The 15,290-nt window shown below is 36.3% G+C and overlaps 2 protein-coding genes across 2 annotated transcripts; both read left to right on the top strand.

Annotated features, from left to right (window-relative positions):
* Positions 1 to 792: 792 nt before the first annotated feature.
* LOC127188597 (olfactory receptor 4F3/4F16/4F29-like) lies at positions 793 to 1,746 on the top strand. Its single transcript, XM_051145026.1, has one exon. The coding sequence runs from the start codon at positions 808 to 810 to the stop codon at positions 1,744 to 1,746; it is 939 nt and encodes a 312-aa protein (XP_051000983.1). The 5' UTR covers positions 793 to 807.
* Positions 1,747 to 9,299: 7,553 nt separating this feature from the next.
* Positions 9,300 to 10,265, top strand: LOC127188427 (olfactory receptor 4F3/4F16/4F29-like). Its single transcript, XM_051144891.1, has one exon. The coding sequence runs from the start codon at positions 9,300 to 9,302 to the stop codon at positions 10,263 to 10,265; it is 966 nt and encodes a 321-aa protein (XP_051000848.1).
* The last annotated feature ends 5,025 nt before the right edge of the window (positions 10,266 to 15,290 follow it).

Here is a 15,290-nt window from a genome sequence, read left to right as displayed (position 1 = left end):
TTGAGGTTTAGTGTGGCTTGAACTTTTGCAGGTGTTGTTCATGTTGTTACAGTCTTTGTGAGTGAGAGTGCATATGTGCAACTGCCCTTCTGTGTCAGGAAAACACGTCTAGGTTTAAATATTTTTCTGCCCTTCTTCTGAAATAATTTTTGAGACTTAGGAGGAGAGGTGTGGTACAGATATCTTTTTTTTTTTTAGGGCTGAGAATTCTTTAGTCTCTGGTTGTTTTCATCCTGGTCAGTTGCGGATCTCTTTCTTAACAGTCATTTACAGCAAAACTTAGCTGCTTTGATGAGGGTTTTGAGGAGTATTAGTCTGTGAGTATAAGAAAAAGTCATTAGGCCTCTGTTTAATACTGTCATTTTTATAGAGTAATAGTAGCAGCTTAGCCCCTCCAACTGGTGACCTTGCTAGTCATTAGCTCTTGGCCTTGTTTCAAGTTGGGAAAAACGACCTAACATTTACATGGAAGCTTCACCCTTATTAGCTTTCATAGTCATGAAAGGTGCAATGCGTACTACTAAAGGAGAAAAGTAGTCATTAAACTTGTTATATTTAGACTTTTTGATAATACTACTTTCAAGAAGTATGAAGTGATCTTTCAGCATGATTGAAATTTGTACTTCTCTGTTAATTAGTCATATTCTGTCTTTGTTCAGTTATCTCTTTGTCTTTAGATTGGTTGCAACATTAAAATAACAAACAGATTTCATGCATTTTATATTTTATCTTCTAGTCTATTAATACAACTATCCTAATTTGCATCTTTCCCCAATTCTCCCTTAGTTAGTACTGACAACAAAGCCAATGGAAACAGTGAATCGCTCTGTGTCCTCAGAGTTTGTGTTCCTGGGACTCACCAACTCCTGGCATATCCAGCTGCTGCTCTTTCTGCTCTCCTCAGTGTTGTATGTGGCAAGCATGATGGGAAACTGCCTAATAATTTTCACTGTGGCTTATGACCCTCACTTACGTTCCCCTATGTACTTTCTTCTGTCCAACCTGTCCTTCATTGATGTAGGCATTTCTTCTGCCACTTCACCCAAGATGATTTATGACTTATTCAAAAAACAGAAAGTCATCTCCTATCAAGGTTGTGTTATACAAATTTTTTTCATCCATGCCATTGGTGGTGTGGAGATGGTTCTGCTCATAGCCATGGCCTTTGATAGATATGTAGCCATATGTAAGCCTCTCCATTATCTGACCACGATGAACCCCCAGATGTGCATCTTCTTTTTGATTACTGCGTGGGTGGTTGGTGTTATGCACTCAGTGATACAACTGGCTTTCATAGTAAATTTACCTCTCTGTGGTCCTAATATATTGGACAGCTTCTACTGTGACCTTCCTCAGTTCATTAAACTTGCTTGCATGGACACATATAGACTGGAATTACTGGTCTCAATCAATAGTGGATTCATGTCTGTGGCCTCCTTCTTTATACTGATTATTTCCTATATTGTCATTATATTTACTGTTCTGAAACATTCTTCAAGCAGTTACCACAAGGCTCTGTCTACACTTTCAGCTCATGTCACTGTGGTGGTCTTGTTCTTTGGTCCTGCCATATTTTTCTACACATGGCCTTCTTCCTCTACACAACTGGATAAGTTTCTGGCCCTATTTGATGCAGTTGTTACTCCTTTTTTGAACCCTGTTATCTACACATTGAGGAATCAAGAAATGCAGATGGCAATGAGGAGAGCATTCAGTCAACTAATGGGCTATAGACAAATCTCTTGAATAACTACATTGTGCATAGTCTTAATTCAGCATGGGGATTCATTGTTGACCAATTTCATATGAGGAAATCATTTGTTTGCATGCATTTGTATGCAAACCTGCTCATCTTGAGTCTTCTGGCCCAATATATCTGACAGACATATTTATGAGGCAGAAACTATTGGGGACTTGCTTACCCTGTCTTGACAGAGTTTGGTATCCACTCTGCCTGCATCCAAGGTTGCCTACTTTTAGGCAGAATTCTGTCAGTGCTTGAAATAAGGACATTTTTTCCAATGGTTGTTTGTCACATTTGAATCCATCTCCATAAGGGGGTTCTTTGATGATGTTCATCATCTTCTTTGAGGTAGGCTGGGTGTTGCCAGGAGTTAAACAGTCTTATTGTCAAAGAATCCTTAAAACAATAAAAACATCTTTTAATACCATAATCTGTAGGACTCTGAGGTTTTTGAAGATTTTATCTAACTTGTTTAAGGGTAAATATATTTTTAGGTCTAGATAGATGTTTAAAGTTGAGTGAGATGAGATATTATAGATATTTATTTATATTCAGAATTGTAGACTCACCAAGATAGGAAAATGTTTTTTTACAAGATTGCCAAATACAAATAGCCAAAACACTATGAATGTAAGATTAATGTAATTCCTGACTGTTTTGAGGTTCTTCTTGCTCTATGTAGTTTACGTTGTATGTGTATAATAATATAGTTGTATATGTAAAAATGTTATTAAAAAAGAAAAAAAAGAAAGGAAAAAAAAAAAACCTTCTCAGTCTGTGCAGTGTTACTTGTAGAGATGCTTCCAGAACTGACCGTTTGGTATTAGACAACCAGTTAGTGTGCTTTTACTGGGGAAGACTCACTCCTCCTTCCTGTAACACAGATCCATCTTCTCTATCTTCACAATGATTTCTACAACCTTCACAAAACCACTTTCTCATTCACCATTTTTCTTCTCTTTGGATCATCAGAAGTCCTATTTGATGCTACTTTCATATTATTTTATGTTTTTATTAAGTTATTTATTTACTTAACATCCTGATCACAGCTTCTCCTTTTTTCTCTCAACCCCCCCCATCACTTCCCCTCTCCTATCCACACCTCCTCCTCTTCTCCTCATAAAAAGGGAGGCCTCCCTTGGATATCAACCCATTTTGTCATTTTAAGTTGCGGGAAGACTAGGCAAACCTATTGAGGTTAGACAAGGCAGCCCAGTTAAGGAAAAGGATTTAAAGGCAGGCAATGCAGTCAGAGACAGCCTCTGCTCCTACTTTGGGAGTCCCACATGAAGACCCAGATGTGCAGTGTAGAGGGCCTAGATTCTTCCCAGGCATACTCTCTGGTTGGCAGTTCAGCCCTATGAGTCCCTATGGACCTAAATTAGTTGATTCTGTAAGTTTTCTTGTGGTGTTCTTGACCCCCTCTTGCTCCTTTAATCTTTCCTCCCACTCTTCCACAGGATTCCCCAAGCTCCACTTAGTGTTTGGCTGTGGGTTTCTGCATCTGTTTTCATCAGTTGCTGGCTGGAACGTCTCTGATAACAGTTATGCTAGGCTCCTGTCTGGAAGTATATCAGAACATTGTCATTAGTTTGAGGAGTAAGCTTCCTCTCATGGCATGTGTCTTAGCTGGTTAGTTGCTGGTTATATGCTTTCCTCAAATTCTGCTCCATCTTATACCCCTGTGCATCTTATAAGCAGGACAAATTGTTAGCCTAAGATTCTGTGGCTGGGTTGGTGTCCTAATCCCTCTATTGGAAGTCTTGCCTGTTACAGGAGATGGTCATTTTAAGCTCCATATCCTCCACTGTTAGGAGTCTTTGCTAGGGTCACTTTCATAGATTTATCCTGAGAGTTTCCATTGTCCCAGGTTTCTAGCTCTTCCCAGAGATGCCCACCCCTAGTCCAGTTCTCTCTCCCTCTGTCTTCTCAGAAACCTGATACAAACTCTTAGACACACAGAAGATGAAACGTTATTTTAATTAAAATTTTTTAAAAATTAATTTATTTTTGTTACATCTCAATGTTAATCCCATCCCTTGTATCCTTCCATTCTTCCCTCCCTCCCATTTTCCCATTATTCCCCTCCCCTATGACTGTTCCTGAGGCGGATTACCTCCCCCTGTATATGCTCATAGAGTATCAAGTCTCTTCTTGGCAATACGACTTACAGAACAGGAGAAATTTTTATTTTGAATAGAAAATACTGTCATAAGCTGTAATTTCTGGCTATATTACATGGAACATCCATGTAGAGACATTGAACTGAGCAATTTCCCGTGTCTGTATCTTGTACACATTCTTTCCCAATTTTGTGGACTTTTGTAGTATTGGAAGAAGGTTGGCTTGGCTTGCTATATATTGCCTTTATTGTGTTTAGGTATGCATCTTTTATTCCTTATTTCTTTAAGGACTTCATTATGAAGGAGCATTGGGTTTTGTCAAAGGTTTTTCAGCACCTAATGAGATGATCATGTGTTTTCCCACAGCAATTTGTTTATATGATGGATTACAATTATGAATTTTAGTATGCTGACCCATCCTTGCATCTCTGGAATGAATCCGGCTTTTCATGGTTTGGGAATCACAAACTTTGAACACCCTCGATTCTTCCAAATACTGGAGCTAGTGAAGGTCCCCTGGGAAACAGAGGATAGGTCAGCGATACCTTGGAGTGAACAGACTGCCAATCCAAAACATAGTCTTGGGGCTAAGATGTTTTTATGTCTAGATAGATGTTTTAATTTGATAGAGATGAGATATGATAAATATTGATTTACATTCAGAATTTTATACTCACCAAGATAGGAAAGATTATTTCTTCAGGTTTTCCAAATTCAAATAGCCAAAACACTATGAATGTAACATTAATATAATTCCTGATTTTTTGTAGCTCTTCTTCCATTATATAATTTGTTTCATATATGTAATAATATATACATACATAAATTAAAAATATTTTTAAAAAGAAAAAAAGAATTTTTTTTAGTGACAAGAAAATAAAATGAAACCCATATGCTAATGGCATAAGTTTCTTGCTTAAAAAGATGATTAAAAATCACTCACTTAATGATCTAGGAAGCATCAGTAATGTGGGAAGAAAAGTTTTGGTAGTATTTATGGGGGAGAATCCTGAGTGGAAGATGTTTGTTAGAAAATAAGAAGAGAACAATAAAAAATAGATTGGTGGCAAGTATTTTATAGATTTATTTTTGGTGGTGTTCAATGAACTTTAGAGTTTTACTTAGATTTTAGTAAGAAAGTAGACAAAACTTAGTTTGATGCTGGAGGTTCAGATGCAATAGTGGAGGAACATGGGTGATGTGAAAGTGAGAAAAAGAAATACTACAGCAGGTCATGGGTTGTGTACTTGTTTTCTTAGGCTTTCAAGTGACCAGTGTGGTCTTCAATAGGAGGAGCTGTGATTTCACTCATGAAACTTTCACTAGATTGCACCTGTTAGCATTGGGATTAAAGTTATACACCACGATGGCCAGTCATAATTGTTAACTTTTATATCCACATAGGCTAATGATACTACAACAAAAAATAAACCCAGTTTTCTTGTCATCTTTCTACTTAGTGCTATACTGTGAGTTGTAGAATTGTTTCATCCCATAGGCCGCACCATGTAAATCTCCAGAGAAGAGAATCCTTCATCTGTGTGACTCTTCTAAATTACCATGTTTTTGCACTAACTCTTGGTCAGTGGCCTCTTGAGGTATATGTAATTAGCTTCTCTCCCTAATGGAAGATTCTATGTGGCATTTTATGTGAGAGGACACAGAAAAACCTGAATGTCAAGATGCTATTGCTCTCATTCAGGTAAATGGATGGGTGGAAGCAAACTTAACAATTATTGAGTGGCTTATTGTTATATGTGAGTTTGTGTTTGGAACTGTTGTGGACTGGAGCCCTCTCCTAAAGTGCTTGCTGTAGCCTAGAGCAGCTGAGAGCAGCCAGGAAAACGACATGAACTGTACAAGAGAATGGTTGTTAAACACCAATTAAAGTATTGGAAAAGGCTAAGAACCTGAGTACCTTTGATCTAGAATCACATTGTAAGTGGCCTTGAGAAGTCAAACAACTTTATGCTATTTTCTACTAAGTTTATATTATAATGAACCATTCTGTGCTCATTGCTGATTGATTGAATAATCTAATATCCTATGACCAGATAACTAAGGAAAATATTAATATACATATACATAAAATGGGCAAATGTGTATCTTTCTCTTCACTTTTAAAAACAAGTAGGGTATGAACTATTAATCTTTTGTGAAACATTTGGTGAGTGTTCTGTAGAATAAAATCAAATGTCTAGACATTTTTGTTTTTAAATTGGAAGAGTCCTATAAATACCTGGTCAGAAGTAAAAATTAAACTGAGTCCAAAAGTCCCAATGCTGAAAGCAGATGTTCCAATAGAATGTCAGTTTTTAATTTCAAAACAAAATGGTACTTAAAATAGAAACAGTTTAATTTATTTTTCTCATTTTCATCTATGGTTTATAGTTGGAGTTTCTGGATTCATTTGAGCCTGATCAGTGGTATTATCTGGAAGGTTTTTAAAAGAGGTATGAGGTGACTTACACATAAATATTTATTTGAAAAGCATACAAAACTATTTATATCTCCCAAAGTATTAATAGTATTAATTCAATTAGGAGGGCCCAAATTGGCTAGGTTTAAGGAAGGGCTTGAAACAATCTGCAAAATGAAAATATGGGCAGATTCATTTGGGGAATATACATTTATAATTCAAATAGTTTATGCCTAATTACATTAAGCCTTCTCATGTTCTTTTCCCAGTTATGTGCCAGATTGTCAAATATGTATATTTTACACCATCTAGTTCTAGGTTATGCTTTTCTTCTTATTTTCTTTATTATCACATTTTTGAAGCTTGAGAATAAATTTATTATTTTTTTTAGAAGAAAAACACCCCAGAGAAGGCCAGTTTTAAATATCAGTGGTACTTCAGGGGAAAAAGGAGGTGTGTGTGACTGTGGTGTGTGTGTGTGTGTGTGTGTGTGTGTGTGAGAGAGAGAGAGAGAGAGAGAGAGAGAGAGAGAGAGAGAGAGAGAGAGAGAGAGAGAGAGAGAGAGAGAGAGAAGTTAGTTACCATAGCATGAAAATGATGGTCAGGCACATGGTGGAGAGGAGAACTCTAAAGAAAGATAAGGAACCCGAGCAGCATGTTTAGGACAAGTTTAGGGTAGAGTTAGAAAGATTATAATTCATGTTTCTATCACTTCATAACTCTACTCAATATTTAATATTATACCATCAAGCATATTTTACATGCTTTTTAAGAACATAAATACACAATTTTCTGTTTTAACCAAATGTTCATTTCCCCTCATCTTCTGTGTTTTCTTATTCTAAGCTTTGGGATAGACTAATAATGAGAAGACAGGTGTAAATTTAACTGCATAGGGATTGCAGTTTCATGAAGGAATTAATCAGTGAATTAATTTTGCATTGAGAACTAAACAGATATGGTGTTTCATGAGAACAAATGTATTAAATTTACATTTGAATTTTGGTTTGGTCAATAATGCAATATGAATAATACAATGTGCTACTGAATGGAGAATAGTTAGTACATTTTCAAACATATTTTGGACATAGGAGGGTGATGTCCTCTGCTTATGTACTTTCAATATTGTTTTTGAATAATTTATCTCATGAGTTAGTCACTACTATAAGCAAGAGAAAGAAAGGCATTGATATTATTGACGTTTATTGAGCACCCACAAGTGAATCACCTATCTATTGAGGTCATGAGTGTGTCCATGGTTATCCTGCTCTTATCTCGCCCAGTCTTTGTAGAACACATGATTGTGATATTGGTTTTACTCCTCTAACTTAACTGAAGCAACCATTTTAATTTGTTTAACAGAGAAATAAAATAAAAAGTTCGGGTTTTAGTATCTTTTCTGATAGTAGACAGTTCATAGTTGAACCATGAGATGAATTCTAGGTCCTCAATCCAAAGCCCAGATGCTGTCTACTATGCTGTTTCTTCTCCAAATAAAAAGAAACTTAGCTGGATGTGGTGGCACATGCCTTTAATAAAAGCAATGGGAGAGGAAGAGGCAGGCAGATCTCTTTGAGTCTGAGGCCAGCCTGGTGTACAAAGTGAGCCTAGGACAGCCAAGTCTAAGCAGAGAAGCCCTCTTTTGAGAAACAAAACAAAGCAAAAACAAAAAAACAAAACAAACAAACAAACAAAAAACCAACCAAAAACAAAAACAAAAAAACCCCACAACATAATAAATCTTTTCATAGTGATGAAAAATACTCATATATAATTGTGTTGTGTGTTTGTGTGCCTGAGTATGTGTGTTAATAATGCATGTGTCTATCATATTTTGACATGATAATGCTTTATTCTGTATATACCCCCTTAAAGTGAGAATTTCTATATATTGTGTTCTATTTTAATATTTTGTATTTTTCTTTTGTGTTTTTTATTTTATAATCCTCTCTGTTCTCTTCCTTTTATTGTACTATTGTGAATAAAATCCAGTGTCTTAAACATGTTAGACAAGCATACAAATACTGTATTGCAAATCCACCTCTAATGTAGGTTTTGAAAAGTCTTTATGGGGTCCTCCTCAAACTAAGGCACCAGCCAAGGAGAATATAGGCATTAAACTTCAAACCCCTACCAAGACCTAGCCGACGATCATGATATTCTCCATCGTTGAGTGGAGAGTGAGATCTGACTCTCACACGAACTCCGGTGCCCCTTTTCTGACCATGTCCCCTGGATGGGGAGGCCTGGCAGCACTCAGAGGAAGGATAGCAAGTTACCAAGAAGAGACTCAATATTCTAAGAGCATATATAGGGGAGGAGGTCTCCCTCAATCACAGACATAGGGGAGGGGAGAAGGGGGGAAGTGGGAGGGAGGGAAGAATGGGAGGAAAGAGGGGAAGGGCTAACAATTGAGATGTAATATGAATAAAATAATAAAATGGAAAAAAAAGAAAAGTCTTTATACTTTTTCTTTAATGGATGTGTTAATTTATATTGTCATTAACAATTTATAAGATACTATCTATTTAAAGAACATTATAAAGGTTTATTATACACATATGTGTATGTATCTTTGTGCCCTATTTTATGCTCTCTGTTTTTGGAAATCAAGGCATAGCATTAGATTACCTGGTACTAGAATTCCTTACAACTAAATGCGCTGTAAGTGCTTTATGTTGATGCTGAGAACAAAACTAGGGTCTTTTTGGAAGAGTAGAAAGTTCTCTTAACTAATAAACCATCCTTCTAGGCCCTAATATCCACTTAAAATATCAATCAAACCTTATTATCTTTTGAGTTTTTCATGAAAGCTTTTGTTATAGATGTTAAAACATATTTCAACTAATTTATAATTTTCTGATTATTGGCTCTGTATAGAACTTTCTTTCATATCTCTCTTTAGGTAGTTGAAATTTTATAGTAAAAATATATTTTCATGACTTGGAGAGCCTCCTCTTCTTTTAATACAATTATAATTTACAGTTTCTCCCATTTCCTCCTTCAGGTAGCAATGCCAACAGCGTCGATGGAAAGTCTGAATCAGTCTGTGGTAACAGAGTTTGTGTTCCTGGGACTCACCAACTCTTCCCACATCCAACTATTCCTTTTTGTGTTTGCTTCCATATTTTATGTAGCAAGCATGACAGGAAACTCACTCATTGTGCTCACCATAGCTTCTGACTCTCACTTACACTCTCCCATGTACTTTCTGTTGGCTAATCTATCCTTCATTGACTTAGGAGTTTCTTCTGTTATTTCTCCCAAGATGATTTATGATCTGTTGAGAAGGCATAAAGTCATCTCCTTTCAAGGTTGTGTCACTCAAATCTTCTTCATTCACTTCATTGGTGGTGTGGAAATGGTCTTACTTATAGCCATGGCCTTTGACAGATATGTGGCCATCTGTAAGCCTCTTCATTACCTGACCATTATGAGCCCGAGGATGTGCATCTTCTTTTCTGTATCTTCCTGGGTAGTTGGCTTTATGCATTCTCTGGTTCAAATTGCTTTTGTAGTAAATTTACCTTTCTGTGGACCAAATGTGTTGGACAGCTTCTACTGTGACTTTCCCCGGTTCATCAACCTAGCCTGTATAGACACACACAGACTGAGATTTCTGATCTCAGTCAATAGTGGATTCATGTCTGTGGGATCTTTCTTTATATTGATCATTTCCTATATTGTCATCATATTTACAGTTCAGAAACACTCTTCAAGTGGCTCCTCTAAGGCTCTGTCTACACTTTCAGCTCATGTGACTGTGGTGGTCTTATTCTTTGGTCCTCTCATGTTCATCTATACATGGCCTTCTTCTAACACACACCTTGATAAGTTTCTGTCCATATTTGATGCTGTTGTCACTCCCTTTCTTAACCCAGTGGTCTATACATTCAGGAACCAAGAAATGAAAATGGCAATGATGAGAGTATTTAACCAGATAATGGGTTACAGACAAATTATTAAATATTTTCACTGATGAATTTTAGTAGGATATAGACATTCATTGTTAGACAATTTCTGGGAAAAATTTGTGGTTGTTTTGATATATGTATACTCATGATATTTTGTCTTATATTTAGTAAGGAATAACAATGTCTTATGAAAACAAGATTTATCTTTTTTATATAGCAAAAAGGCACAAACCTAAATTCCTACAGAATATTATTTTCTTGAAGATACCTCTTAGATATAGAAGAGGGATTGTTGCCTTAAGATCTTCAAGGAAAGGAACAGTTTTTACTTTTCTTTTCTAATAATTAAAAATTTTAAATATTATGTGTATTTGCATGTTAAATGTTCACATGTAAATACAAAATATTTGTAAGCAAAATTCAAGAAGTATCTAAGTTATCTGGAAGGACCCATTTTTCTTCACTTATAAGAAACAGTATGGTTCTATATACCTTTTAATAAATGCCCATTGCATAAATAGCCTCAAAGTTAAAAAACTGCAAGATCATCTCTGTAAATGCAGAGACAGCCTTTTAAAAATCTCACCACTTCATGATAAAAGGTATGACTATGCTAGTGTTAGGAAGAAAATAACTCAACACAATTAAATCTGTATTCTGTAAATCTGTAGCCAACATCATGCTAAGTGGAGAAAAACATTGAAGTACCCCTGTAAAATCAGAAGAAAGAACATCACTCTCTCACTATAGGGATTGGATTACAAGCTAGAGCAATAATACAACAAAAGTGCTAAAATGGACTTCAAGCTCTGAAGTTTTCAGAGGAAAAAGTAGGTAGTTTTATTAGTTACTTAGTTGTTATAAAATACCGTGAACAAAACCATGTAGTGGAAGAGTGTATTTTGGGTTATGCTCCCAGAGAGGATGTGTATAAGAACAAGGGAGATACAGAAGCAGGTGTTACACCAGGAAGCTGGGTATCATGTCACCAGTTATATACACAAAGTCAAAAAAAGCAGTGCAAGTGGCGTGAGGCTGTAAACTCTCCAAGTCATCTCCAAGAATGCATTTCTCTAGCAAAGGTCTATATCCCAAGTGTTCCCTAACTCTCCAAGGAGCACCACCACCTGACCAAGTATTCAAATACACGAGCCTTTGGAGATCGTTTCTCATTCAAAGCTCATTGTAATACACTATATACTATAGACTAGGGAAAGGTTTCCTAATAACCCCAATCCTAACCCTAACCATATCTCTAATCCTAACTCTGCTCAGTGAATAGAAACAACAATTGGCAAATGGGTGTTTAGTAAATTAAAAGGCTGTACTTCAGAGAGAATTGTCAGTTGAGTGAAGAGGTAGTCTACTACATGGAATAAAATCTTTTCCAGCTATATATCTGACAGAATATTACTATTCAGACTGTAACAAGACCTAAAATCTCTATGAAGAAAGAAATCTAGTAAAAATGGACTCTAGTGGTAAGCAGCACACTTTCAAAAGGGAAGTTGAAATTTTTAGTAAATATTCTGAAGGACATAAATCCAGATCTTGCCTTCTTCTATAACCAGCCTAGATTATAAGTGATGGAACTGGGGGGAACAAGCTAGCCACAAAAAATGTAAACACATAATATGTCATTCCTGCAAGATGCCCTCTGGCAATGGTGGCTCAGAGCCCATGGGATTGGTCAACCAATGAGTGATGAATGGTCTAACTTGAGGCATAAAGCACAAGAAGGAACCCATGCCATACATTGCCTGGATGTTCAGGAATGGAAAGCTGATGTCTCTGAGACATAGGGTAGAACCAAACATGACTGACAAAAAAGTCAATGAATGACTCTTAATAATATTCTGCTGTACTCATAGATTGGTACCTAACCCAAATAGTCAGCAGAGAGCCTTCCTCCTGCAACTGATGGTAGCAGATACAGAGAACCACAGCCAAACATCATGCAGGCATCTGGGAACACCACAGAAAGTGGGGAGTAAGAATTGTAATAGCCCAAGAAGTCAAGGATACCAGGAGAATGCAGCCCACAGAATCAACTAAGCAGGGCTCATAGGGGGGTCACAGAAACTGAAGTGAAAATCATAGAGCCTGCACAAGTCTATGCTAGGTCCTTGGAACACATGCTGAAGTCGCTTTACTTGGGGTGTTTGTGGGACTACTAACAGTAGAAATTGGTTTATCTATGAATGTTTTGCTTGCTTGTGGGACTCTTTTTTTTTTTTTTTACTGGGTTTCTTTGTCCATCCTAGTCTTAATGAATTTTGTTATGCCATGATTAGTTGATATTACAGAGAAAGCCTGCTCTTTTCTAAAGGGAAAGAGAACAGAAGCAGATCTGGGGGAGATGGGAGGTGGGGGTGTGATTGGGAAGATAGGTGGCTGTGGTCAAGATGTATTATATAAGAAAAAAATGTTTAGAAATGTTCAACCTCGTTAGATACTACGGAAGTGAAAATTATTACTGCTTTGAGATTCCATCTTACTTCAGTCAGAATCTTTATCAAGTGACAATTGTTGGTGACAATGTGAGGAATGCTGTCCCTATTCACTCTTGTTGGGGTTATAAATGAAGTCATTCTGGAAATCAGTGTGGATGCATCTAAAAAAAATACTGACCTGGGTTCACAGCACTGGAAGGTACTATGCGAACTACTGGAGGATAAAAGTAATAATTTTACCCAGCCACAACCCTGTGAGTTACAATAGCAACTTACCTGCAAGACATACCCATTGATGCAATAGTGACACAAAAGTCATGGCACAAAAACATCATTTGATTGGAATTATGACTTATTCCATGATATGGCACCCATACCTGATACTTTAAATTGTGTCCAGAACCTGAGATATGCCACAGACCCTAGAAAATTCTACTACTATTACTCTGGCAATAAAATGACTCTTAATAACATATTACTATATATATATATATATATATATATATATATATATATATATATATATATATATATATATATATATATATATATATAGAGAGAGAGAGAGAGAGAGAGAGAGAGAGAGAGAGCAGTGCACCACTCAACTATCATGAACAAAATTTGTTCTTACAATAGAGTGTATTGAACCCAGAGTGCCACAACTGAACAATTGCACATTGTGAGAGACTTTGGCTCTGAAAATCTCGCTGTCTTCTCTTCCACTCAGATATCTGAACCTTGAGAGAAGAGGTATGCTGTAATTATTTTATTTAGGACTGCTTGATCCAAAGTCTCTGATCTGTTCAGGAATTTGTCTCCTGTGCCAATATGTTCCAGGCTCTTCCCCACTTTTTCTTCTAAGTGACTTAGTGTCTCTGGTTTTATGTTGAGGTCTTTAATCCACTTAGATTTGAGTTTTGTGCAAGTTGACAAATATGGGTCCAGTTGCATTTTTTTACACATAGACCTCCAGTTAGACCAGCACCATTTGTTGAAGATGCTGTCCTTTTTCCATTGAATGGATTTGGCTTCTTTGTCAAAAATCAAGTGACTATATGTGTGTGGATTCATATCTGGGTCTTCGATTCGATTCCACTGATCAACCAGCCTGTTGCTGTGCCAGTACCATGCTGTTTTAATTACTATTGCTTTGTAGTACAGTTTGAGATCGGGTATGGAGATTCCTCCAGAGCACTTTTTATTGTTCAAGATTGTTTTAGCTATTCTGGGTTTTTTGTTTTTCCATATGAAGTTCAGAATTGAACTTTCAATGACTTTAAAAAATTGTGTAGATATTTTGATAGGGATTGCATTGAATCTGTAGATTGCTTTTGGCAGGATGGCCATTTTTACTATGTTAATTCTCCCGATCCATGAGCAAGGAAGATCATTCCATCTTCTTAGGTCATTTTCAATCTATTTCTTCAGAGTTTTGAAATTTTTTTCAAACAAGTCCTTCACTTGCTTAGTTAGAGCAACTCCTAAATATTTTATATTGCTTGTGGCTAAAGATAGATGTTTTAATTAATAGAGATATGATAGATATTAATCTCCATTCAGAAATTTAGACCCCCAAAATAGGAAAGATATTTACTTCTAGTTTGCTAAATACAAATGGCCAAATCACTATGAATGTAACATTTATATAATTCCTCAATGTCTCATGGTTCTTCCTGCTGTATGTAGTTTATTTTGCTCATGTGTAATAATATAAATGTATATGTTAAAAAGCATAATAAAAAAGAAAAGGCACAGAGAAAAAGAGGGAGGAGAAAGACCCAAGAGGCTCAAGGAGAACAAATTCGATATGAATAAAAGAATGACTGAAGTTGGAGAAAGGCACATTAGAAAAGAGTCTTAGCATATGTCTGCATAACTTACCCATTATACCACAAGAAACTGACATCTGAAAATTGTGAAAATAGTTCTGGCAATTCAAGTCTATTGCAGGCTAACTTGGGAATATATAAGTTCATGATTGATGTTCCTCATTGCCATCTTGTCAAAGTGACTGTGAAAACTATAGAGAAATACAATCACTTCTCATGTTCTGAAATATAATTATATTCTACTTAAACTACACTATAATTAGGACATCAGTTTGATTTAACTAAGTGATGATGGTTAAACTTTGAAATAGTATTTACTTATTAAGGAATAATAGCAATGATTAATTTAAAATATTTTTGAGACAGGGTCTCACTATCTAGCCTTGGATGTTCTGAGCTCACTATGTAGATGAGACTGCCCCCAAACTCACAGTTATTTGCTCACGTCTGCCTTTGGAATGTTGGGATTAAAGTTCTACACTACCATGGCCAGCTATAATTGTTAACATTTATATCTATTTAGGCTAATAATACTACGACAACCCCCCTTTTCTTATAATCTTTCTATTCAGTGTTATAATGTGAGTTGTAAATATTTTTTTGTCCCATAGGCCACACGACATAAATCTCCAGAGAAGAGAATCCTTCATCCATGTGATCCTTCTAAATTACCACAATTTTTGCAGGACCTCTTGGTCAGTGGCCTCTTGAGGTATATATAATTAGCTTCTCTCCCTAACGGAAGATTCCATGTGGCACTTTATGAGAGAGGACACAGAGAAACCTGAATGCCAAAATGCTATTTTTC

The sequence above is a fragment of the Acomys russatus genome, chromosome 4, assembly GCF_903995435.1.
Source record: "Acomys russatus chromosome 4, mAcoRus1.1, whole genome shotgun sequence".
NCBI classification, from domain to species: domain Eukaryota; kingdom Metazoa; phylum Chordata; class Mammalia; order Rodentia; family Muridae; genus Acomys; species Acomys russatus.
This window is presented reverse-complemented; position numbering and strand designations above follow the sequence as displayed.